The 25460-nt window shown below is 58.8% G+C and overlaps 1 protein-coding gene across 1 annotated transcript; it reads right to left on the bottom strand.

The window, feature by feature from the left end:
• On the bottom strand, positions 1-25082 carry Micall1 (MICAL like 1). Its single transcript, XM_048355636.1, is given in 17 exon segments — positions 1-1085; positions 1282-1328; positions 1473-1587; positions 4329-4402; positions 4521-4611; positions 4727-4853; positions 5640-5674; positions 5677-5773; positions 8461-8864; positions 9926-10317; positions 12003-12060; positions 13179-13612; positions 15783-15922; positions 16784-16875; positions 19815-19956; positions 20262-20310; positions 24905-25082. Coding segments are annotated over 17 exon segments (2565 nt in total). The 5' UTR covers positions 25051-25082; the 3' UTR covers positions 1-963.
• Positions 25083-25460: the final 378 nt, after the last annotated feature.

Here is a 25460-nt window from a genome sequence, read left to right on the forward strand (position 1 = left end):
AAAACACCCACAGATACACACACAAAACACACACACACACCAAAAACAAAACAAAAGTGTTGTCTCTAGTGCTTCTCCTCCCCCGTAGCCACCCAGAGGGTGGTGGCCATCAGTCCCTCAGGAATCAGGAGGGAAGAACAACAGAAACAGACTGGTGAGGACCAGGGGCAGGATGGGCCCCATCCCTGCAGGTGGGATAGAGGAAGAAAGCCCACAGCAGGGGTCAGACTACAACATGACGGAGAACCATGGTTAGCACCTTCCAGAAGTGCCCTTCCCTATGCTGATGATGGAGCCCAGAACTTCCCCCGGAACTGTCCCTCAGGGGCCCCTGCCAAGGGACTTGGCACCGAGGCAGCTACAGTTGGCACCCACCTTCCCTGGCAGCAGCCTCCAGGGGCCTGTGCTACGGTAGGTGGGGCTTCCTATGGAACACAGTGAGAGGAAGCTTCCGGAACTCTGAGGGAGAGAGGAGGTGGCGGCACAGACCACCCGGAAACTAGGTGGAGCTGAAGACGTCATAAATAGAGCTCCTGAGTGAGGGACCACGAAAGACCAGGCAGTGGATGGAAGACAGAGAGTCAGGTGGGCTGGGTAGGAAGGAGCCACCGGGGGCAGAGACGGCCCCAGGCCGGGAGCCCCACTCTGGGCAGAACTCTGACCGCAGGGCGTGCATGTGGCCTGGTCCAGAAGGGAGGAGGGGCCGAGGGGCACGGTGCCACTGCCCCCTCCTGGGCCCCAGGTCCCCACTTGCCTCGTGAGTCCATCCGCATCTGAACTGGTCAGAATCCCACTGGACAAGGCGGAGTCCCAGCTGTTGAGGATGCAGAGAAGGAAGGAAGGAAACTCTTTGGCCCAGGCAAGCCAGAGGATCCGGAGGCGGGCAGGGCGGGAGCAGCTTTCTCCAGCCCCGGGGGGCCCCGGGGGCTCCGGGAGCGGGCAGTCACGCCGCCTGTCTCCCTGTCAGCTCTTGTCCCGGGGAGATCTGCTTTTGGCATCTCGCTTAGTTCCCAGCAGCCGCAACATCTTCATGTTCTTGAACTTCCCCTTCTTCTTGCCCTCCGGTTCAGCCTCCTTCTGGAACTCTACGGCGGAGGGAGGGGAACGCTTAACCGGATGGCGAGGAGACTCGGCCATCGGGGCAGGCCACGCGCGGCCCAGCCACGCACCCCACCCCACGGAAGACTTGGGACTATCCATTCCCTTTGCTCCGCTGGAGGTGGCGGCCAGCCCCTCCCAGGGTTCTGGAAAGGACCAGGAACCCACCACGACGGGGCTCACCTTTCTTCTTGATCATGGCTTCCAACATCTTGTCTTCCTCCTCCTCCCTGAAACGAGCGAGGGATGCCGAGTTGCCGGCAGGAGGCTCCTCCGGTCACCCTGAACCCCTCCCCGGCCCCAGGGCGTGGGGGCTGTGCTCCCGGTGGTACCGAGGTGCTGCGGCCCCACCCACGGAGCCCCAATCCCAGCACCTCTGCCGGTCCTCGTCCAGGCAGTTGACGATGGCGTTGCGCTGCTCAATGAGGGTCACAAGCTCCTGCATCAGCGCCTTCTCCCGGCCCCAGTCCTCCTCCGTCCAGTCCTTTTCTGTCAGGCAAGAAAGCCCCGACGTGAATGGGGAGGAAAGTTGTCCTCCCCGGGGTGACAGGAACTGCCACCTAAACACAGCCTGGCGGCCCCATGCCGGATGAGATGCGACAGGAGCTCCTGGAGACCCCGGGCCCACGGTTCTTGGGGAAGTAAAGGCCGACGGAAAGGAGCAGTAAGCCAGCTTTCCAAGACCCCCTTCAAGGAGCCCGAGCAAGACCAGCTCCTCACAGCTGTAAGGACAGGAGCCGGCGGGTGCTGGTGGCTCAACCCCTATGACCCTGGCTACTCAGCACGGCTGAGATCTGAGGAGCCAGGTGCAAAGCCAGTCCAGGGCAGAAGAGCCCGTGAGACTCTTATCTCTAATTAATTACCAAAACAAGCCAGAAGTAGCGCTGTGGACGCAGTGGTAAAGTGCCAGCCTTGAGCAAAAAAAAGCGAAGGGACAGCACCTTGGCCCCCGAGTTCAAGCCCCACTACTGGCACACACGCGTGCGCGCGCGCACACACACACACACACGCACACACAAGTCAGAACTCAAGAGGCCTCCCACTTGCACGCGGCAGGCAAGGGGTGCCAGGTGGCTCCTTGGGGGGAGGTACCTTTGGGGTGAGACAGAGGGCTGGGGAGACCACAGGGGGCTCCCAGGGGTCTGCCTGCAGGGGCCCAAGTGGCACCTAGGGACATGACTCAGAGCCACAGAGGACAGATGGAGGGGACTCTGGGGACAGGCACTCAGCCAGGGTCCCCTCATGTAGGATACATAAGGTCTGCCCAGCCCCGTGCTGGCGCCTAGTTTAAGTCTCCATCCAGTACCTGCGTTACCAAGGTAACTGGTACACCTGGAGGCAGTTACCGCCCCCTCCTCCAAGGTCACCCCCAAATCCACCTGGCCACGCCTCCCTGCCCCGGCCCTAGGTCAGGCAAGGCCCCACGGTGGCTCAGCCATTCTCTAGAGGGCCACGTGTGACCTCAGCCACACGCCAGCAGTCCGGAAATAATAAACATTTCTCTCCTGCCTGGATACAGGCAGAAACCTTTTTTTTTTGTTGTTAAAGGTTTAACTTCTGTTTAAAGTATTTTTTTTTACAAGAGAAAAAGGTCAATTTCTTTGCGAGCAGTTGCACACGTACGTTTCAATTCAACGTGTCGGTTTATGAGTACAACGCGTCTTGATCAGTGCCACTCCTTCCATTGTTCTCCCTCATCTTTCCCAACCACACTCATCCTCTCAAGTTGCCTATGTCCACAAGCTCATCTCGTCTATACAATAAACTATGAGGTACAGACTACGCTTCCTTATTTATAAACAAAGTCACAGAGAAAGCAGGGGGCTTGCCTCGCGTGGTGTTTTTGTTCATCGACTACCTACTTGGATAAACCGTACAGTGCACACTTGTGGCCCCTCTGGTCTCCTCTCAAGCCCCGAGTCTGTCCACCTGTGCCTTTGTTTCCCTTTCCCCCAGTCTATGGGCTCCAGAGGATGGGTGCCCCGTTTCACTTGTCCTCCCTACCCTCTGCCCCGCGTTCAGAAATGAACATCCTGAGGCCGCTCAGCCATTGTGTCGCCCCCCCACCCCCACCTCACCTGGCCACACTTGGGGAGTGGGCGACTAGTTCCGTGCCCTAGTTCTGGGGGGGAGAACCCAGGCTTGAGAGCCATCACCCAAGTGTAAATTCGGCCTGCCACTCGCCAGATGTAGACACGAGTCATGTCAGCCCGCGACGCATTAAAAGCGGGATCAGCCTGACACCCCAGTGACGGCCATTATGTCTTGTGGGTCTCCAACCCTCATGGGGCCCTGTAGATCAGCTTCACCCTCCAAAAGCAGCATCCGGGCCGAGCTGACCAGCCCAGATCGCGTAGTCCCCACAGGGGCAACAAAGAACCCAGGCCCAGGCCGGAGGGGAAACCAGCGCGCCTACGCCCACTCTGCCCACAGGGTGTCGCTGTGGCCCGGAGAGCAGCCGCGCCCCAACCTCCGGGGGAGACGGGGGTGTGACTCACCCACAGCTGGCACTGGGAGCAGGGGACATTCTGTGCCTTCCCCAAGGCCATTCCAGCCTCCCAAGGTCCCAGTCACGAGAGACAACAGGACTGTGTGCACAGGGCAGAGCGCGGCTGGACCGGCTCCAGCACTAGGCTCAAGGTCCCAGCCTCTGGGTACCCTACCATTTTCCTGAGCTGTGAAATGCAACTCATTACCCAGGGCTGGCACCCTCCCTGGCCACAGGGGAGAGAGATCAAAAGCCCTGGCTCCCGGTTCGATGGTGCCCCAGCCACAGGGCAGGTAAGGAGCCCGTCCACCCCAGACGCCAGCCCAGCGGACAGCCCAGCCGAGTTATGTATAGAGCGCTTTCCCATCTCGTGTCTCCTGGTCCCGGAACACCTTCTGACGTGGGTCTCCCTATATTCCTGTCTTACACATGAAACTACTGAGGTCCAGTGAGGCAAAGAAACCGGCCAAGGTCACACAGCACGCTGGCCTGCCTGTCTGACTCCCGCGTCTTAAAACGGGCCAGGCTGCCCGTGGGCCTGTCACCCTGGACACCCCGTCACACCCCCACCCTGTCCTGGCGCTTTTCTCTCGTGGCTGCAGCTATTTATCGCCTACGATGCTCGATCCCATCTTCAGACTGCCCACACGGCTCCTCCTGCCTCACCCCTGGCTGGCGCTGTAACCGGCCCCAAGGGGCAGACCCGAGCCCCCCCCACCCCCCACCCCAGCTGCGGGCTCACCAGGCTTGTTGAGAAGGCACCGGAGTTCGTATTCCACGTCGGCCTGCCGCTGCTCCAGGTTCTGCTGCTTGAAGCTAGAGGATGGGATGAACGCGTGGATGAGCGTTTGTGTCGGGAGGGCGCTGGGCGCGGGGTTCTCCGCCCCCAGCCCCGTGGGGGCTGCTGCCCCTGGCAGGACAGGGCGAGACTCACATGTAAATGAGCTCCGACTCCCGCCTCACCAGCAGGTGCTTCTCATGAATCAGCTTGAACCAGTCGACCAGCATGTCGTCCTCGCGGCCCTCTGCAAGAGACAAGAGCCACTGAGGCCGGGGCTGGCAGGAGTGCCCAGCCCAGCCCGCCCTCCGCCAGGTCACGGGGCTCCCGCCACCCCCAAACCCCTCCGCCAGCTCCCAGACCCGGCGCTCCGCCGCGCAGCTTCTCCTCCAGCAGGACCCCGCGGTGCTCCAGGGCATCCAGCTGGCGCTCGATGCTGTCCATCTCTCCGTAAATGTCCTCCTCGGGGACGTACTGGTCAGCTTGAACCTGCCAGACAGGGTCCCGGTCACCCGAGGGACAGCCAGCCCTCCGCTACCTGCCCTCCCCCGGCTCAGGCTGCTGCGGGGAGTCGTAGCCTTTCTTCGGGCGCTGACACTGGGGCTTGGGCGCTGGCCCTTCGCTTCTGTGTGCAAGGCTGGCGTCCTACCACTTGAGCCACGCGGCTCCACTGCTGGCGTTTTGGGTGGTTAACTGGAAATAAGACTCTCACGGACTTTTCTGCCCAGTCTGGCTTTGAGGCCTTTGACCTCAGCCTCCTGAGCCGCCAGTGGCCAGCCCATCTCTCTCTTCCTGGCTAGTGCTGGCCACGTAGGGTGCAGAGATCTAGGTCTTATCTCGCATGTCATCCTGCACAACAGCCGGTGAGTGGGGGAGGGGGAGGGACCACAATCCTGAGCACCCAGAGTTCCAGAGAAAGCCCCAAGGGGTGGAACTTCCTGCCCTTCCTGGAGACCCCTCCCTCCCTCTCTACCATCCCATAGGAGTTTCCACGCTTTTCTGCCACCCAGGGGGAGTGAGTGACCGTCACAGAGGTGACAGAAACAACCTCGAGGACAGCTCTTCAGCCTAAGTAGAGGCTCTCGGGTGTTCTTGACATTTGAAGTGCCGTTAGTAACGAGTTCGATGCCCTGCCCTCTGCTGCTGCTCTAAAAGCACACTGGCTCTAAGTTCAACCCCTCCCCCCCCCCAAGAATCCCTGATTACAACCCAGGCCCAGACACCCCGCCTAAGTTGCTAAGGGGAGGCCAGCTGGGTCTCTGAAATCCCTGGCACCTTGCGCTTGATGAGGGGAAAGCCGTGCCCGGGGCAGGCGGCCTGGCAGGTTTGGCTCCTTTGGTGGCCTTCTTTGTGGCTGGAGACGCTGCCGGTGATGGCTTCCGGTTGAAAGGATTCTCCTTGCAGGAAGACTTGCGGGGAGGGACAAAATTGTTTAGGAACAGGAAGGAGGTAGCCTGATCAACAAGGAAAATTGGAAAGCAGGCCCAGGCCCCAGTAGTAATGGGGCTCCCCACGGGGAAAGAGGGCCCTAACAAGAACAGGATTCCCTGCCCCCCCCCCCCAAAAAAAACACTTCCATTTCAAAGAGACCCTGCACCAATGGCTACACCAGCTGTTCTTTGTGTGAGTGTTTTTATCTATGCTGTTACTGGCACTCTTCTACCTGGGCCACACCTCAACTTCTGGCATTTTGCTGGTTCATTGGAGATACGGGTCTCATGGACTTATTCTGCCCAGGCTGACTACTACAGTCTTCAGATCGCAGTCTCCTGAGTCGCTAGGATTACAGGTGTAGGCCACCAGTGCCCATCCACTGGCTGCTAATTCATATCATATGCCTTTCCGTTTAAACTTCCTGAGCAGGGCCAAGGGTGTGTACCTCAGTGGTCAAGTGTTTGCCTAGCATGCACAAGACCCCGTATTCCGTCCCAAACATCACGCACAAATAAAGGCCCTGCAAGGTGGGTATTGTGATGCCCATTTCACAGCTGAGCAAATAAGTTGAGAGGTTAAGAAGCACGCCCAAGGCGCCCAGGCAGGCCTGGGCAGCCACCAGTATCGAGGGGAGTCCAACGTCGAGCTCAAGGGGGGACACACAGCCAGACTCTAAGGTCCAGATAGGCGAAGCGCCTACCCAAGATCACCTAGCCAGCAGGTGCAAAAGCAAGACTCCTGCCCCTCCTCCTGGCCGGCAGATGGAAGCGGGCAGCCCATTCCTTGTCTAGGAGAGACCCTCACTCTACCACCTAGCCTGTCACCGACACTCCCGGACCCCTCGCGCTCTTGTGTTCCTCTGCACAGGCCCGTGCCCTGTCCGGGGCCAACGCAGCTGGAGCAGGGCCCTGCTTGTCACACAAGACAGTGCCAGTGCTCCCCAGCTCATCGGAAGTGGCCGTGTGAGGCCCCAAGTGCTCCAAGGAGTGTGACCCCACAGTCAGAGAGAGAGAGAGGGCCTGGCCTTCCACGAGGACCAACAACTGCTCAGCCAGACTACAGCCGCCCGGTGTGAGCCATCTGGCCACCCTCTGCCTTGGGGACTGAAGAACAGGCACTGTAGCCAGGCGAGCACAGGCTCTTGGCACAAGCTTGAGAACATCGGAGTCCATATCCACAGGGCATCTGAATACTGGATGCCTGGGCATGGGGTCCAGCCAGACCTTCCTTGTGCCCGCTTCATTCCCTTCAAGAAAAGACGGCCACTTCCAGCAAAGGCTGGGAGAAGCCGGACAAGGGTCCTGACAAGGAGACTGAGTCCACCTCCCGTGCAAGCACCTCCCCCCGCCCCCCCCCCCAAGCACTCAACAGAGCTGCTCTGTAAGGCCTGGGTCCCGAGTCTTCCTCCTGCTGTGGGCGGACGCTGCTCCTTCAGCCCAAGAGCAGACGGAGCCATTGATTCCGGCATCTCTGACTGGGTTGTGAGCACCCCATGGCCAGGACCACCCCAGGATCCCAAGCTGGCCCCCACCCCAATCTGTGGCAGGAGGCAGGTGTCTGCTGCAGGGGGATCTTTCCCTCTGCGCTGCTCCAGACAGCCTTCTAAAACAATCATATGTCCGTCCTCTTGGGCAGACTGTGAGCCTCTACATGGTAAAGAAGGGCTTAATACGATTGTGGCTGGGAGCTGGCAACAGTAGAGTCCCAGGGAGAAGAAGGAGGGACAGGAGGGCTGGGAACAGTGGTAGAGTGCTTGCCTTGCATACATGAAGCGCTGGGTTCGATTCCTCAGCACCATATACACAGAAAAAGCCGGAAGTGGCGCTGTGGCTCAAGTGGCAGAGTGCTAGCCTTGAGCAAAATGAAGCCAGGGACAGTGCTCAGGCCCTGAGTCCAAGCCCCAGGACTGGCAAAAAAAAAAAAAAAAGAATGGACAGGAGGTGTGTGGCTGAAGGGTGGCAGGTGACAGAGTCTCAAATGGGGATGTAGCATGCACGGGCAGGTGAGGAGATGGGTGGACGTCTGGCAGATGGACGGAAGGATAGACCAATAAATAGACTGGTTGCGCAGAGTGATAAATGGGTGGGTGGACAGACCCAAGGCCACGCAAGCCTTGGTGGTGATGGTCCTGGGGTTTGTGGGGTTTTCTTTCTTTCTTTCTTTTGGCCAGTCCTGGGTCTTTAACCCAGAGCCTGGGCGCTGTCCCTGAGCTTCTTTGTGTTCAAGGCTAGCGCTCTACCACGTGAGCCGCAGCGCCACCTTTGGCTTTTCCTGTGTATGTGGTGCTGAGGAATCGAACCCAGGGCTTCAAGCATGCGAGGCGAGCGCTCTACCGCTAGGCCGCACTCCCAGCCCGGCACTCCCAGCCCGGTCCTGGGGGTTTGAATTCAGGGCCTTACACTCACTCCACTCACTTGCTCAGCCAGCACATGGACCGTTTGAAACCACACCTCCAGCCCTGCTTTTTTCTGATTGTTTCGGAGACTCAAGACTTTGCTGCCTGGGCTGGCCTCAAACCGCAATCCTCCGGATCTCAAGCTTCCTGAGTAACTAGGATGACAGGAGTGGGCGGCGATGCCCCGCATCCTGGGACCATTCTTGCTCCACCCACACCCACTAGCACAGACGTAGCTCTGGGGAGGATGGGGGGGGGGCCACTCACCTTGACCTGCAGCTGTGGGGAGGAGCTCCCCAGGGAAGGCACGGGGCTTTGGTCTCTAGCCAGCAAGAGAGGGGTAGGGGTGGCACCCGTGCAGGGCTTGGCCGGCGGGGGGCCGGGGCTGCCCCTGGTCCTGGCCCGAGGTGCCCGTTCCGCGCCGGGCGGCGTCCGTTCTCCGGAGGACGGGGAGGAGTCGGCCGAGGGGCCGGCGGGGTTGGCGAGGGCGCCGGGGGCGCCGGGGGCGTGCACCGCGGGCTCTGAGGAGCTCTTGGGCACGGCAGGGGGTTCCGGGAGCTCGGCGCTGGCCGTGCGGCTGCAGCTCTCGGAGGCCAGGCTCTCCACGCTGAGGGCCGGCGACGGCGTGGCCGAGGGGGGCTCCGAGTGCGAGAGGCGGGCGGTGTGCAGAGCTGTACGGGTGAGCAAGGAGGCGGTCAGGGCTTCCGGCCTCCCCCACCGTGGGCCGCTCCCTGGAGCTACAGGTAGCCATGGAAACCAAGCCCTTCCCCATCTGGGGGGGGGGGGCTAGGGCCCCAGAGCCCAGCAGATAGGGCAGAACGCCAGTCACAAAGTGTGCCTGCCCCCTGCCACGCCCCCTGGGGCTCATCTGTGGCTCTCACTCACCACCCGGCTGCCTCTACTTCCCCATCTGTCCCCTACGTCTAAGACCACTCAGAGACAAGGGGCCAGGACAGGGAAGGGAGGCTGCTTTCCTCCTGGCCTCCCACCTGCAGTGAGGAGGCTAGAAGGGAAGCAACACGGCTCCAGCGAGCACCTCACAACTTCCCAGAGGAGGCCACGGGTTCAGAGGAGGCAGGTGTCCACCCCAGCCGGAGCCAGCTGCAAACCCGGCGGTGCCCCACCCAGAGCTCTGCGCCCTCAGTGGGCTCCTGACATCTCATCTGGAATGTTCTGGGCACAGGGAAGGGACCGCAGGTCCACCCTGGCGCCTGACCGCAGCCTGGCCCAGCTGTGATGGAAGGAGAGACCGAGACAGGGAGAAAGGTAGAGCAAAAACTGCACCGTGTGTCGGGATGCCGGGCCCAGAGGGGCAGCGGGAAGACACTGGGAGAGGGAGCCGCTGGGCCACTGAGTCCCAGTGACTGTGTGCCCTCCAGCACAACACTGGGGAGAGGACCTCCCTGGCTCCCATGTTGGATTAGCACAGAGAGAGGTCAGGAGCTCAGACTTCAAGCCTGGGCGCCGAGAGCTCATGTCTATGACCTAGCTACACAGGAGGCTGAGACCTGAGGATCAAGGTTTGAAGTTAGCCCGGACAGAAAAGACCTCAAGACTGTCATCTCCAGTTAACTACCAAAAAGCCAGCAATGGAAGCGTGCGGCTCAAGTAGAACACCACCAGCCTTGAGTGGAAAAAGCTAAGGGACAGGAGTTCAAGGTACAAGCAAGTCGAAGGCCACCCCTGGTCTCCCCCCCCCCCGCCCCCCCGCCAGCCCAGGGACGGCACTCACCGAGAGGGGACGCGCTGGGGGCTCTCGGAGCAGGACGCTTCTTCGTCTTGGGGCTGCTGGTGGGGGTGATACCATACCAGGGGTGCAAGGACTTGGGAGTGGACTCTGCCGGGGCTGGGGCAGGGCTGGGGGCTGAGCTGGGCACCGTGGGGGCTGGCACCTCTTCCTCCTCCTCCTCCTCCTCCTCCTCCTCAAAGGGGTTGTAGGGCTTGGGCTCTGCGCCAGCTGCAGGGCTCGGCTGGCCCCCCTCTTCCACGCTGCCATTCTCCACCTGCCCGCCGGCCTGGCCCAGCAGCCCAGGGCTGCCGCTGGGGGGCAGCGGAGCCGGCTTCTTCTTGGGCTCGGTCTGGACTAGTGTGATCCATGGGGGGTCTTTCCTGGGGGCTGGGGACCTAGAGGGAGGCCAAGGGAGGGTCAGTCTCCTGCTCTCTCAGGACAGTTGGGAGTCTATTATGAAAGGAAAAGAGTAAGCCAGACACTGGTGGTGGCTCATGCTTATAATCCTGGCTACTCAAGGAGGCTGAGATCTGAGGACGGCAGTTCTAAGCCAGCCAGGGCAGAAAAGTCCAAGAGATTCTTATCTCTAATCACAAAAAAAAAAAAAGACAGAAGGGGCTGGGAATGTGGCTTAGTGGGAGAGTGTTTGCCTAGAATGCATGAAGCCCTGAGTTCGATTCCTCAGTACCGCATAAACAGAAAAAGCCAGAAGTGGTGCTGTGGCTCAAGGGATAGAGTGCTAGCCTTGAGCAAAAGAAGCTGAAGGACAGGGCCCAGGCCCTGAGTCCAAGCCCCAGGACTGGCAAAAAAAAAAAAAAAGATCTGAACAAGAGCCGGGTGCTGATAGCTCATGCCTGTAATCCTACTCAAGAGGATGAGATTTGAGGACAGCAGTTCGAAGCTAGCCTGGGCAAGAAAACCTGTGAAATTCTTTTTTTTTTTTTTTTCCGGCCAGTCCTGGGGCTTGGACTCAGGGCCTGAGCACTGTCCCTGGCTTCTTTTTGCTCAAGGCTAACACTCTGGCACTTGAGCTACAGCGCCACTTCTGGCCATTTTCTGTATATGTGGTGCTGAGGAATCGAACCCAGGGCCTCATGTATATGAGGCAGGCACTCTTGCCACTAGGCCATATCCCCAGCCCCAAACCTGTGAAATTCTTATCACTAATCAACTACCAGGAAACTGGAAGTGGAGCTGTGGCTCAAAGTGGTAAAGCCTTGAGCAAAAGAGACAGGGACAGTGCCCAGGCCCCAAGTTCAAGCCTTGTGACCAACAAAAGGGATCAGAACAAAGTCACCTGGCTCTCTAGTGTCATCTGCTAATGAGGACAGTAATGTCCCCCTGCCTCAGAGGGCAGCTGTAAAGACCCTCAAAATTCTGTGTCAGGCTCTGGGCACAACTGTAAGCCAGCAGCTCCCCCAACATGACAGCAGAGCCGCTGCTCTCCCTTCACAGAGAAAGCATGGCTCTTGAAGAAAGCTTCAAAGCCGGGTGCTGGTGGCTCTCTCCTGTAATCCCCGCTACTCAGGAGGCTGAGATCTGAGGATTACGGCTCGAAGCCAACCTGAGTAGGAAAAACTGAGACTCTCATCTCCAATCAACTACCAAACAGCTAAAAGTGGAGTTCTGGATCAAGTGATTGAGTGCCAGCCTTAGAAATAAAAAGCTCAGGGGCACAGCACTTAAGACACTACGTTCAAGCCCCAGTACTGGCACCAAGAAAGAGAAAAGGAAGAAAAACTACAAATTTGTATCTTCCGCAGAGGAGGAGGAGGAGGACGGGGTCCAGGCACCACAGGGAGCTCTTCCAGGCCTTCCTACACCCTGTGAACACAGCTGGGCCCGGGCCAGGGAGGCAGGCCAGCCCCACCTGGGGAGCAGGTCAGCCACCACGAAGGAGCCACAGAGGAACCGGCCATGGGCACAGCTGCACCCCCACTCAGAGACCAGCTTCTCCCTGAGTGGGCCCTGTCCATCCTCAGGAAGCCCCATCCCCTCTCTCAGGCCCCAGGGACCCCTTCCCCCCCCCCCCCCAGTTCACCCTTACCAACCCCTCCAAAGCCTCTCGGGGCCGACGTACCTCTCTGACAGCTTGGGTGTCCCTCTTGGCTTGGGGACCGGGGGGTCCTGCAGTCTCCCTGGGTGGGAAAGGAGGGTGAGGCAGGCCTTCATCAACAGCAGAGAAGGGCCCAGGGAGCCACCAGAGCACCTGCCTGGCCAAGGAGTGCCCGCTCTTCCTTCCCACCTGGCAGGTCACGAGCCCAGGCGGCCAGGGCGCCTCCCTGCCCAGGCCTTGGGAGATTAGATAAGCACCCAAGGCGACCAGGAGAACAGTCAAGGCCAACACCAGGCCTCCCGGGACTCTGCCTCCCACTTGAGAAGAGGAAGCTCAACTCCATTCGGACAGGGCAGGAGCGATCGCAGCTCAACCTAGGTGCCCCTTCTCCTAGAATGTTCCCCTCAGCTCCCCGCGTCCTCTATGAAGCCCACAGTGGTTCCTCCTTCCCTCCCTACTTTCCTTCCTTCCTTCCCTCCTTCCATTTCCCCCTTTCTCCCTCCACCTTCACAAGCTTTCCATGCTCTACCACCTGTGTCTGCCTTGCACACACACACACACACACACACACACACACACACACACACACTGGCATGACCAAGTAGGCAAGTAGGTACAAAGAGGTCTGAACATTCTGTGTGTCCCCAGGCTCTACCAATGCCCAGTAGAACCAGACATGTAGAATGTTCTGGTGGAAGTCCCAGGGAGACCCTGGGTGGCTCTCCAGGCTTCCAGTGCCACCTCGGGTTACAAGGAGCCTGTTCCCGGAGCTGGGGGAAGCCAGGCGGGAAGGGACCAGCCCACAGTGAGCAGCGGAGAGGGGCCTCCGCCGCACTGCGCCAGCTCAGGGGCCGCCGGACCCTTTGCCCTCCCCAGCCAGCCAAGGAGCCAAGCTGGACAGAGGAGGTCACGGGGAGGCGTGCCTGGGGCCTGGCAGGACGCTCGCTCGGATGACATCAACATGTGCAGGGTTCCTGCGACACTCGGCACACACAGAGGGCAACTCACCACACACCCAGAACCCCAGAGCACGTAAATACCCCAGCACACACAGAAGCGGACTGGACCCATGGACGCAGGCCAGAACTCGGGGACAGAGGCAAGCAGTGACTGCTCGTGAATCACGAGCTCAAACACAGACGACCCCAAGCACGCTCACCACACACTCAGCTACACGCCCGGGGACACAGATCCACTCACCGTTCACGAGGCCACCGCCACCGCCACTCTGCTCCACAGGGCTGTCCTGCTGCAGGCTGGACCGGGGCCGCGGCGTGGGGGGCGTGGAAGCTGTGCTTTCGGAGGCCTTCCTGGGAGCAGGTGTAGGCCGGGCTGCAGGGGGACTGGCCAGCTCCGGGGATCTGCCCGGAATCGGGGGCTTGGTGGGGACCTGAGGCCGGGCCTCGGCACGGGCCTTGGGTGCATCTGCATCAGCCCTGGGGCTGGAACCACCTGCATCACTATCCTTGGCTTCCGTGGCGTGCGGCTGCCTTGTCTGCAGGAGGGACCCAGGCCCCGATCCTGCCCGGCCCCCGGGGCCCGGCCTGGTGCAGCGTTCAGCACACACGAAGGTCCCCTCCTCCGGCCCATTCCTGTAGGCCCCAGGGAGGAGGGTGCTGGAGCACTGCCGACACCTGCAGGCAACAGACAAGGATGCCCTCAGCAGGGCAGCTCTGCTGGGCACCAGCTGCCTCTGCCAGGACTTCCTAGAACATGAAAAACAACAACAACAACAAAACAACCTAGTAACTGACAGAAACAGTGAAAGGATAAAACTGCTTGGGCCGGGCGCCAGTAGCTCATGCCTATAATCCCAGCTACTCTGAAGGCTGAGAGGAAGGACCCAAGCTCAAAGCCCAGGCAGAAAAGTCCATCAGACGCTTGTCATCCATTAACCAGCAAAATGCCAGACGTGGATCTGTGGCTCAAGGGGTAGAACACCAGCCTTGAGCAGAAAAAGCCAATGGAGAGAGCACAAGGCCCGGATTGCAAGCCCCAGTACCAGCACACAAACAACCTGCTGGAAATCAACAACAGAAATTGCGAAATGCACCTCCCACGTGTGCTGCAAGCGGAAGAGCAGAGGTCCGCCCCAGAGGAACCTTCCCCGGAGGCAGCCACCAGATACTGGTGTAGGAAATTCACTTGGTGGTTTTCAACCAACCACATCTGTGTATTTTGGTTTCTCTTTTTCCCTTTTGGTGGCGGTGGGAGGGGGTGTTGGTGTACAACGGCCAGTAATGGGGCTTTGAGCTCAGAGCCTCACATTCCCAGCTTTCGGCCACTTGACCTGTTCCTCCAGTTGTACCTTTTTGCTGATTAAATGGAGATAAAAATCTCTCCTCTATTTGCGCAGGCTGGCTTCCAACTGTGACCCTCAGATCTCATAATTTTTTTTTGTTTTTGTGCCAGACCTGGAGGCTCAAGTCCTGGGCAGCGTGCCCCTGAGCTTTTGTGCTCAAGGCTAGCATTCTACCACTTGAGCCACAGCGCCACTGCTGGCTCTACTGGGGGTTAACTGGAGAGAAGAGGCTGGCATCGAACCATGATCCTTAGATCTCAGCCTCCTGAGGAGCTAAGATGACAGGATGTTTTTGCCTTGCTGGGGATCAAAGCCAGGACCTCACAGATGCTAAATAGTTTGCCCTTCCAGTGAGCTACAGTCCCAACCCCAGCCAGCATGGAACCCAGGGTTCATGCGGGGTAGGCAATCTCTCCACCATTAAGCCACACCCCCAACCCAGGTTCATCTCGTTTTTAATGAAACACATAAAGTTTTGTAACTCTTATTCCAGTGGTGTATCTACGAGTACACTGCAGGTATTTACATCTAGTTAACACCAAATGCATCTTTTCTTTTTTTTACTAAGAGTCACAGTGAAAAGTTGCTAAACCACAGCCCAGGGGCCAGTTCAACCTGTCTTCCTACCTCCCAACTCTGCAGTCAGAGGCCAGGGAAGCTCTAGGCCCACCTTAGCCCTTCCCCCCACCCCCACCCCCTACTAAACTCAGTCCTATTGATATTCAGTTTTCTTTTCAGTAATATAAAAATATTTGGGCTTGGTGCTGACACTGTAATCCTAACTCAAGAGACTGAGGTCTGAGGATCATGGTTTGAAGCCAGCCCAGGCAAAAAACTCGGTGAGACTGTTATCCCCACTAAAACTCAAGTAGTAGAGTGAGCCAAAAGAAGCTCAGGGAACAGAGCCCAGGCCCTGAATTCAAGCCCAAGGACAGGCGGGGGGTGGAATTGGGACAGGGTTGGGGGATAGGGTGGGGGCGGGGGGGGGCCTGAAAATGTACCTCTAGCATGTGCAGACCCTGGATTCAATCACCAGATTACTATTTTTTTAATTATGTGACCAGGGCGTTGGTGGCCCACGCCTGTAATCCCAGCTACTCCGGAGGCGGAGATCCGAGGATTATAGTTACAATCCAGCCCCAGGCAGACAAACCCCCAGAGAGTCCCTTATCGTCAATTAGCCAGTAAGAAGCTGGAAGTGGAGCTGTGTCCCCAACGGGTAGAGTGCCAGCCTTGAGCCAAAGAGCTAAGTGAGAGCGTGAGACCCCACGTGCAGACCCCAGTACCGGCACACACATGCACAAAAAGTCTGGAGCAGGTTCCCAACCCCCCCCCCCCCCGCCCTCACCAAGCCTTGAGTTTGCCCCACAGTAAATAAAGTAGGGCTGATCCAGGCGTCCCACCACGGTGAGAGGTGGCACAGGATGGGTGCGGAACCAGGCAATCTCCTTCCCCACCCCCACCCCCCAGCCCCTGGGGCGCCACCCCCCACCCCCACTCACCGGAAGCAGTGGCGGTGGTAGAGCCTGCCCTCAGCCAGGTACCGCTGCACCAGGTGCACACGCTGCCCACAGGCCGCACACGTGCTGCTGGGCGCCCGGTGGAGGCCCTGCTCTGCCAAGCTGCGGGAGAGATCTTCACCCTGCAAAGGGACGGGTCGGAGGAGGAGGCGGGGGTGGGGGGTCAGTCGGAGACACCCCTCTCTTGCCCACCTCCCACCACACACCCCCAGAAGCGGAGCTGCGGTTCAGCTGTGTTCAGCTGCAGTTCAGAAGTGGAAGAGCTAGCCTTGAGCAAAAGAGCTCAGGGACAGCACCCAGGCCCCGAGTTCAAGCCTCATGGCTGACTCACACACACACACACACACACACACACACACACACACACACTCTTCTGGTTTGTGAGGGTCTCTGCCCCTCCCGTGGCGCCTCTCCTTTGGGGTGGCCACCGGACAGTGCCTGTGGGGCTCTTTCCTCCTGGCTCGCCTCCTCCCCTCCCTTGCCCCTCTGGCTGCTCTTCCAGAGCTGCAGTCAAACCCTAGCCAGGGGATCTGAAGCACATGACAGATCCTAGGTCCCCCACCTGTTAAGATAGACCTGTAGCATCCCAGGCCACACAGTCTCCCTCAATGTCCTTAGACAGGTGTCTGGCAGGGTGGCCCCCACTTGACGCTAGGCCCCGATACCCACCTCCCAACCTCTAGGTCATTATCAGGAGGACTGGACAGAACCAGGCTCAGTGGTCTGCAATTCTGCCTCAACTGGAGTCACCTCATTATGTGTGCGGTTCTTCACAGTCCCAAGATGGCCGATCAGTCTGGGACCTGCCCTCCCTCCCCATCCCAGAGCTGCCAAAGCCCCAGGACTCAGCCTACAGAATGCAAGTGGCAACCTGTCTGTCCCATGCTACCTGCACTGAGGCCCGTGCCAACCAGCCACCCACTCCCGTGACATTTCCACAATCACCACTGTCCCCCACCAACTTGACTCCAGCATGGGCCTACCTCAGCCTTTTCTTCTGGCTCCACGGTGGTGGGTGCCGTCGGCGGGGAAGAGGAGGAGGATGGCAGGTCCTTTCTGGGTGGTGAGACACCAGCTGTCACGAGACAGGAAAGGTCCTGAGGCAGGCGGAGATCCTAGAACCCAGGAGATCCCAACCTGCCTGAAGACTTGAGCTCCAGAGCCATAGTCTCTGACACAACTGGACAAAAGCAGCCTCCTCCAGGGCTGGGGATGTGGCCTAGCGGTAGAGCGCTCGCCTCGTGTACGTGAAGCCCTGGGTTCGATTCCTCAGCCCCACATATATGGGAAAAGCCACAAGTGGCGCTGTGACTCAAGTGGTAGAGTGCTAAGCCTTGAGCAAAAAGAAGCCAGGGACGGCGCTCAGGCCCTGAGTTCAAGCTCCACGACTGGCAACACAAAACAAAACAAAAGCAGGCTCCTCCATCACAGACCAAGGACACCCTCAGGTTCTTTCTCCTTATGTTATTTTGATGCCAGTGCTGGAGCTTGAACTCAGAGCCTGAAGGCTGTCCCTTAGCTTTTGGCTCAAGGCTGGTGTTCTACCACTTGGGCCACAGCTCCATTTCTGGCTTTTTGGTGGTTCACTGGAGATAAAGAGTCTTTTGGTTCTTTCCTGCTCTGGCTTGTCTTCAAATCGTGATCCTTCTATCTCAGCCTCCTGAGTAGCTAGGACTATGGCCATGAGCCACTGGTGCCCAGTCTGGCACCTTCACTTTCAAACCACATTCTTAAGACAAGCCACTGAACCCCACTGAGCCTCCAGGAAGGGAAGTCACTACTGCACTGGGTCATTACAAGCATCAACGTCACAGGAGAGGCCGATTTCCCAGTGTGCCCAGGGTGGGAAGCATCCTCCCACCAGGTAGGAGAGTGAAAGAGCAAGAAAGAAAAGCACAGGAGGCTGACCTGAAGGCTGGGCAAAATGGCCTGTCCCAGGTAAGCAGATGTGGCCTGGAACCCTGCCTGTAGCTGATCAGAGAAAGCCTAGCCACCTGGCTCACCCAGGGCTCCTCTCAGACCACCGCCTTCCTCCTCAGCCAGGAGGAAACACAGCCCTTGCTCCTTTCCACCAGCCTCACTGTAAGAGAAGCCAAGTTCCTTACTGTGATCTACTCTAGCAAGAAGCAGACTTCACGTCGCAGTCCATTCATGCAGCCTGAAATCATTCCGTGGATGTTAACCCACATATACTTGCAAGACAAAAAAAAAAAGCCGGTGCTGTGGCTCACACCTGTAATCCTAGCTACTCAGGAGGCTGAGAGCTGAGGATGGGGGCTCAAAGCTCAGACAAAGAAAGTCCCTGAGACTCTTACCTCCAATCAACCTGCAAAACCGGAAGTGGAGGCGTGGCTCAAGTGGTAGATTGCCAGCCGTAAGCGAAAAAGCCAAGAGCGAAAGTGAAGGAAGCCCTGAATTTAACACACACGCCCCGCCCCCGTATTGGCACAAAAATAAACAAATGAAACTGAAGTGCAGATATCTGCAGTGTGGCATATATGTCACACGTTGTAGGGGGAAGAAGTGTTTCTTGAAACTTGTTTCAGCTACATACCTGTGTGCATGTTCTTGGAAGGGAATGGGAAATGTATTTCTTAGTGTGACTCATACCAGACATTCTGGAATCCCAGCGACCTAGGCAAGTCCCTACAAGATTTCCCCACTGGGATAGCACCCCCCCCACCATCCTCATTTCTTCCTCCACCTCCTCTGCAACAGCACACAGGACCCCTACCACCTCTAGCCTGTACCCCTAGCCTGCACCATTCTACCCCAGAGCTTCTCAAGGCTGCCCAGGTGGCCATCTCTCCCCCCCCCTGCCTTCCCCTCCTCCTCTAAGACTTACCACCCCTCTGAGATCTGAGGGTGGTGCTTCAAAGCAGCTGCTCTGGACAACGCTGGGAGCTCGCACCTGTAATCCTAGCTACTCAACAGGCTGTGATGTAAGGGTCACCATTCAAAGCCAGCTCAGGCAGCAAAGTCTATGAATTCTATCTTCAGTTCAACACACACACACACACACACACACACACACACACACACACACACACACAGAGTTGGAAACAGATGTGTGGCTGAAATAGTAGAGTCCCAGTCTTGAGCAAAAACGCTAAGGGACAGCGTCCAGGCCCCGAGTTCAAGCCCAGTACTGGCACAAAGAAAGGAGAAAGGTGAAAAAGAAAAGAGGAGAAAGTTGGGCTGGAATTGTTCATCTAGAGAACACAGGAAGGAGGCAGGACAAAGTAGGATCTGGGACTCACCCTGTTCAAATTCTCTGCTGAGTACTTTTTTTTTTTTTTCCAGTCCCAGGGCTTGAACTCAGGGCCTGGGCACTGTCTCTGGCTTCTTTTTGCCCAAGGCTAGCACTCTACCTCTCGAGCCACAGCGCCACTTAGGGCTTATTCTGTATATGTGGTGCTGAGGAATGGAACCCGGGGCTTTGTGCATTCTAGGCAAGCACTCTACCACTAAGCCACCTTCCCAGCCCCTGCTGTGTGTTCTTGTTTCCCCTCTCTGGGCCCATTTTTCACCCGGTCAGAAAGGGAGGCCCAGCTGCCCCAGGACAGGTTTCTGCCCGGGCACAACTAGAAACCTCACAAGCAGAAGCAGCCTATCACTGAACCCCACACACCCCATGTTCCCCAGGCCCTTGGTGCGTAGGCCTTGGGGGGTGAAAACGAAAACAGCCCATGGAATACAGCCACGATCTCCGGGGGAGAAGCTGCTCAGGAAGTGTCTGCCCACAGGAAGCGCAGGGGGGCGAGCCCAGCAGGAGGACGAGCTCATCCTGTCTTACCTCCGGACTTCATCGCGTCCATTTTCTGGCTTCTGTGTTGGATGTCCCCTACCCCCACCCCAGACAGTGAGCAGCGAGGGGGCTGTCACCCCAGGCCCTGCGACTGCTGTCTTACTCGAGGGAATCAATGATTCCGCGAATGAACGCGATATGGGCTGCCGTCCCAGCTGGATGCGTGCGGCCTCTCATGGCGGAAGGGCCCCCCCGCCCCTCCTCACCTTGGCCGGGGCTGGTGAAGTGGTTATAGTACTGGGACACATAGGTCATGATGCTGAGGCAGTCGGGCACGCGCATGGAGACCATGTCCTGGGGGTCCAGGAGAGCAGGGATCCCCAGCTCCTTCTCAGCTACCTCAAAAGCCTGGGGGTGGGGACAAGGTCCAGTCATGGCAGGGAGAGGAAAACACAGAGAGAGGAGGCTGGGTGAATGGCTCAGCTCCTTGTGAAAGGATGGGGTGACAAGGGCTCCCCCTCAGCTTTAGTCCCCCCCCCACCCCCAAAGCCTGGAGAAGGGAGAAAGGTTTGGAAGGGGGAAGTGGGGAGGAGGAGGGGCAAGAAGAGCCTCCCACCTGCAAAGCCATGCAAGCCCCCTGTCCCCCCCACCCCACCCCGCCCCCATACACATGCGCACAGGGCCTCAGGGGCTGGCATCTGTCTGGAACTCACCAAACGGTTATTCTCGAAGACATTGTCCTTGGAAAGCGAGTCAAAGTCTCTGCAAGAAGCAGGGAGGAAGAGGTCAAGGAGGGAGATGATTGCCAGGTGCCAGGGCTCACACCTGTCATCCTAGCTACTCAGGAGCCTGAGATCTGAGGCGGTTCGAAGCCAGTCCAGGGAAAGGAAAATCTGCGAGACGCTCATCTTCAATTAACCACACTACAAAAGCCAAAAGTAGAGCTGTGGCTCACGTGGCAGAGCACTGGCCTTGAGCTGAAGAGCTCAGAGACAGCACCCAGGCCCAGAACTCAAGCCCCATGACCAACAAGGGAGGGGGGGAGGGGGAGAGGGGAGGAGGAGGAGGAGGAGACGAAGTCAGAAAGAAAAACAAGGAGGTGATGGGTGGACGCTGAAGTCAGCAGTGGCCTTGCCCTGGTCAGTGTCAGATTCAGCTCAGCAGGTTTGGGGGAGGGAGGTTGTGGGTTCCTGGGAAGGATACTGAGGCAGCAAGCCCGTGCTAATGGAGCTGGAAGAGAGGAGTGAGCTTCCTGCCTCTCAAAGCCCCAGGGGACAGGAAATCACCTGGAAGTGGGGGAGTGTCAGACCCCTCCCTTCTCTACCCTTCCCTTCCCTTCTGGACTCTTCCTCTAGCAGCCATCTCCGGGTCAATTGTAATGACACAATCAAGGCGTTGGTCCACAGATTTCCACCCGCGGACTCCTGGGCGCTCACTCGGCCCAGGACTGAGCCTGTATTTTCAGAGCAATTTTCTATTTGGCAGGTTCTGACCTCATTCTAAAGATGAGGAAACTGAGGCTGGGACAAAGCTGCCCAGCGCTGGTTTCCATACTTCTAGCAGTCACACTCCCATAAGCCACAGCAACTGAGTGCGCCCCCAGCCCGGCCCAGCCTCGGGACAAGCAACACTTCTTAACGGAGCCAGGAATAGAAGGCTGGACCACAGTGGAAACGGTCCACCCTCCGGCTCGGCTGGATCCCTCCGGGGGAACCCCTTGGGGATCAGTGGAGGGGTCTCCCAGTTTCCAAGGTGGGACAGGTGAGAGACCGCAAGATCTGCTGTGGTGGGAGACAGCTGACAGGCCTGCTGCTTTATTTAGCCCCCCTCACCCTCCCTGCAGCCAGGCTGAGAGCAGCCCAGCTCCGGCCCCCTGAGAGCACCGGCATTCCCTTCCTTCTATGGTGGAAAACTGCAGCCCAGAAAGCCAGATAGGTGGGTGTCACACAGGGGGGCCTCTGTGGCCTGGATTCCTCTCCCAAGCTGGGCTATGTGACCATCTTCCAGCCTCTATTTCCCCATATGTCATCTGTTAGGAACAAGGACCCCAATTCCCCGGCCTCCTAGATACACAGAGCAGACGAGCACACCCACCTCTCCACACCAGCTCGTGTGGGTCCTGGGGACCCTGGGCAGAATCCACAGATCACGGTGGCTCCAGGCCTCCTTATGCCATGTGTGGCCAGGGCCCTGTGCCTCAAGGACTCACTCCCTGCCTAAGAGTGCACCTGGGGGGGCTGGGAATATGGCCTAGAGGCAAGAGTGCTCGCCTCCTATACATGAAGCCCCGAGTTCGATTCTCCAGCACCACATATACAGAAAATAGCCAGAGTGGTGCTGTGGCTCAAGTGGTACAGTGCTAGCCTTGAGCAAAAAGAAGCCAGGGACAGTGCTCAGGCCCTGAGTTCAAGGCCCAGGATTGGGAAGAAAAAAAAAAAAGTGCGCCTGGGTCTGTGACCCTGGCTAGCATGGGGCCAGGGACCATCAGCCTCAGCACAGACTGATTCCAAGACCAAGTGACACAAGAGCCACCCTGCCATTTATTTACATCTCCTCAGCAGAGGTCCCAGAAGGCCGGTGGTGACATTTGTCCCCCTTCCCGCGCCCCCCAATACCCTACACACTTCTGAGTACTTAGGGAATGCCGCATAAATGCTGGCTGGATGAGTAAGTGCTGAACACTGTGAAAACTCTAGCTCCCCACCCTTCAGCAGGATACTGCATCCCCCCCCCCGCATTCCCCCCCCCCACTCCTCTCCCCACATCTCCACCCCTAATCAACATCTGGGTTTTGCTAACATACATCTTTTCTGAGGGTTTCCAGAGGCCTGGAAAGTTCCATTTGGCTCTAAGGGAGATGAAAGAACAAAAAGAAAGCCCACATGGTCCCTTGGCTTCTAAGGATGGGGCCTCAGAGCCATGGCGGGGGGGGGGGGGGAGGTTGAGGGGAGGGGGATGTAGCTGAGGATGGGAATTTAGCAATGCCAGGGGGTGGGGTGGAGGGGATGGAGGAAGGCATGGAGCAACCCCTCACCCTGTTGCAGTTGCCTGACTGGCACCTTGGTAGGGCACAAGGCCCCAGAGACTTGAGGCACTGTACAAGATGGCTCTTGCTCTGACCCCAGCCCCATCCCTGCCCTGGGGAGGCCTGTCCCTAAGGTGCAGGCAGCTCAGTGGTAGATGGCTAGCCTCAATCCCCAGCAATAGTAATAATAATAATAATAATAATAGCAGGTATAGATCTCTACCCATCACTGAGGCCTTCCCTATATACCTTTTGAGGAACCTGGGCCTCAGTTTCTCTCTATACAATTGGCACTGCCTAGTCTCAATTCTGGAAAAGTCCTAGAGGAGAAAAGCCCTCCCCTTTGCTCGTTCCTCAGCTATAACACACAGCAGTACTTTATAGATACTCGTTACATAAAAATGAAGGAGTCAAAACACCATCACTTCCCCTGCTGCCTAATAACACCTCTTAGGGTAGCTAATGTTAATTGCACGCTTACTATCTCATCTAACCCTTACAGCAAGCCTGTAGGGTAGGTCCTGTTATCCTACACCTCCTATCTAGATGCCTGGCAGGACCAACAATTTACCCAAGGACCCAAATCCAAGAACCAGGCAGCCAGTGCATTCATGCCAACAGACCTAGACCCCCACCCCCCCAGCTCAGCTTGATACCCAGGTCCATCCCCCTTTAGCCCTGATGCCTGTCTCTGGCCTAAGTGCCTGTGCCCAGCCCAAACAGAAGACCCTCTGGAGACAGGCTCCGGCACCGGTCAGACCCCAGGCCCTGCTCCTGAGCTGTGGGGGCCCTGGCTGCTTGGCCCCCATTAGGAATGGCCCACGCTCTGTGGCAGGTAACAGCCCGGCTACATCATCTGGTTGCCTTTGGCTTCCTCACCCTCAAACCCCTCTCCTCCAGGGCCCAGCCCAGCACTGCAGACACTGCTCTATGGCTCGGCGTAACCCTGGAGCGTGGTGCCATCGGATCTTTGAGCTCCTTCAAAGCCCTCCCGGGGAAGCCCACGCCCTGCAGAGATGGGCAGCAGTACCCAGGGAGCTGTGAACAAGAGCCCAGGATCAGGACTTTTGTCCCTAACTTGCCATTGAGACCTGAAGCAAAAGGAATGGTAGGCACCAAGGGAACATTGACTCATTGTTTTGTGAGTGAGTGAATGAATGAATGAATGAATGAAGAGGTTCCAAGGGCAGAGAGAAGGGAAGTCCCAAGCCAGCTACTCTGGAGGTCTGAATACATTTTTCCATGAGAATCTAACTGAGCAGCTCTAAGCAGGAAGGGGCCACTTCCCAGTCTGGGATGGCCGGGGCATGGCTATACATAGGTCCCCGTGAGCCTTCCAAGTGCCATCTGCCTGACTCTTCTTCGTGGGGCACCCTGGGGCACAGACCTGGGGAGACAGGCCTACTTCCTAAGGGAGGAGGTGCTGGAGGGATATGGCAGACCACCAGTGACCCGGAAATTTTTCACTAATCTAGGGTCTCCTTGTACCAAGGATTGGTGGGCCTTTGCCCCAGAGACAAGTTCCCCCTGGTAAATCAAAAAAGCATGGCTCAGGGATGGAGACATGGCTCAAGTGGTAGGGCACCAAGCAAGCAAGTCCAGCAAGTGCCAGGCCCCAAGTATTCAAACTCTAGTGCCAGCGGGGGGGTGGGGCGAAAGGTCCCACGGGGGGCGGGGGGGGGGGGGGAGAGAGGAACCAGGCCTGGTGCCTTACAGAGTTTGACACATAAAGGAGCTGAAAAAGAAGAAGAAGAAAAAAAAACTATATTTGATGGCCTACACTCCTATGGGAAACTCAGGAAATAGAGGCTTTGAAGAGTCAGGGGAGGGCCACAGTCAATACAGACAGCGACCTGAGCTCTTGGGGGGGGGGGAACGGGGTGCCGGGGTGGGGCGGGCGGGCTGGGCCCCCGAGTTCCTCGGGTAATAGGCTGTCTGGGGCGCCTTCTGTGGAGGCGCTGCCTCCCCTAGATGTCCCCCTGCCGAGGTGAAGTGGTACAAAAGGTGGGCTTCTGGAGCCTCCCCAACCGGCTCAAATCCGGGCGGAGGAAGTCTGTTTGGGGGCGGCATGTTCGAATCCCCCATAGTCACATTTTGGGGTCCCGGGCCCCTCCATTGTGGGGAGCGAGCGGAGGCCCGGAGGGCGGCCCCGCGGGGGAGGGGCGGGGTCGGGGTCGAGGTCCCGGGTCTTCCTCGGGGTCCCCGGGGAGGGGCGGTGCCCACCCTCGCGTCACTGAGGGGGGCGGCGGCCCCGGCTCCCCGCGTGCGCGCGCCCACCGGCCCGCCCATCCGCCCGCCGCCGCCGCCGCCGCCGCCGCCCCGGGGACTCACAGGAGGTCGGGCCGGTGCCGGTGCAGGATGGCGCAGAAGGCCAGGCCGTCCCGGAAGGAGCCGCTCAGGTCGCGGACGTCCACGCCGCGGTAGCCCTCGCACTGGCGGCGACACCAGGCCAGCAGCGCGCCCCGCGGCCCCGCCATGGCCGGCGCGGGGTTCCGGCGCCGCGATCGGCGCTGGGACCGTGGGATCGGCTCCGGGGTCCGCTCCGGGGTCGGCTCCGGGGTCCGCTCCGGGGTCGGGTCGGCTCCGGGGTCGGCTCCGGGGTCCGCTCCGGGGTCCGCTCAGGGGTCGGCTGAGCTCCCGCGGCCGCCGCGCGGGCCCGGTTTCCGGGCGCGGAGCTCGGGCTCCCACCGGCGGGCGGGGCGGGGCCTCGGTGTTCTCGCTGGGCTCGGAGCTCGGCTCTGCCGTCCCCGCCCGCCCGCCCGCCTGCCCCGACCTGCCCGAGCAGTCGCCGCCCGCGTGGCCCGGCCCCGCCGGCCGCCGCTTACTCACCGCGCGCGGCCCGCCGTCCTCCCGGTGGGCCGGCCGCCGCGGGCGCCCGCCGCCTCCG

This window comes from Perognathus longimembris, chromosome 1 (assembly GCF_023159225.1).
Source record: "Perognathus longimembris pacificus isolate PPM17 chromosome 1, ASM2315922v1, whole genome shotgun sequence".
Classification (NCBI taxonomy): Eukaryota; Metazoa; Chordata; class Mammalia; order Rodentia; family Heteromyidae; genus Perognathus; species Perognathus longimembris.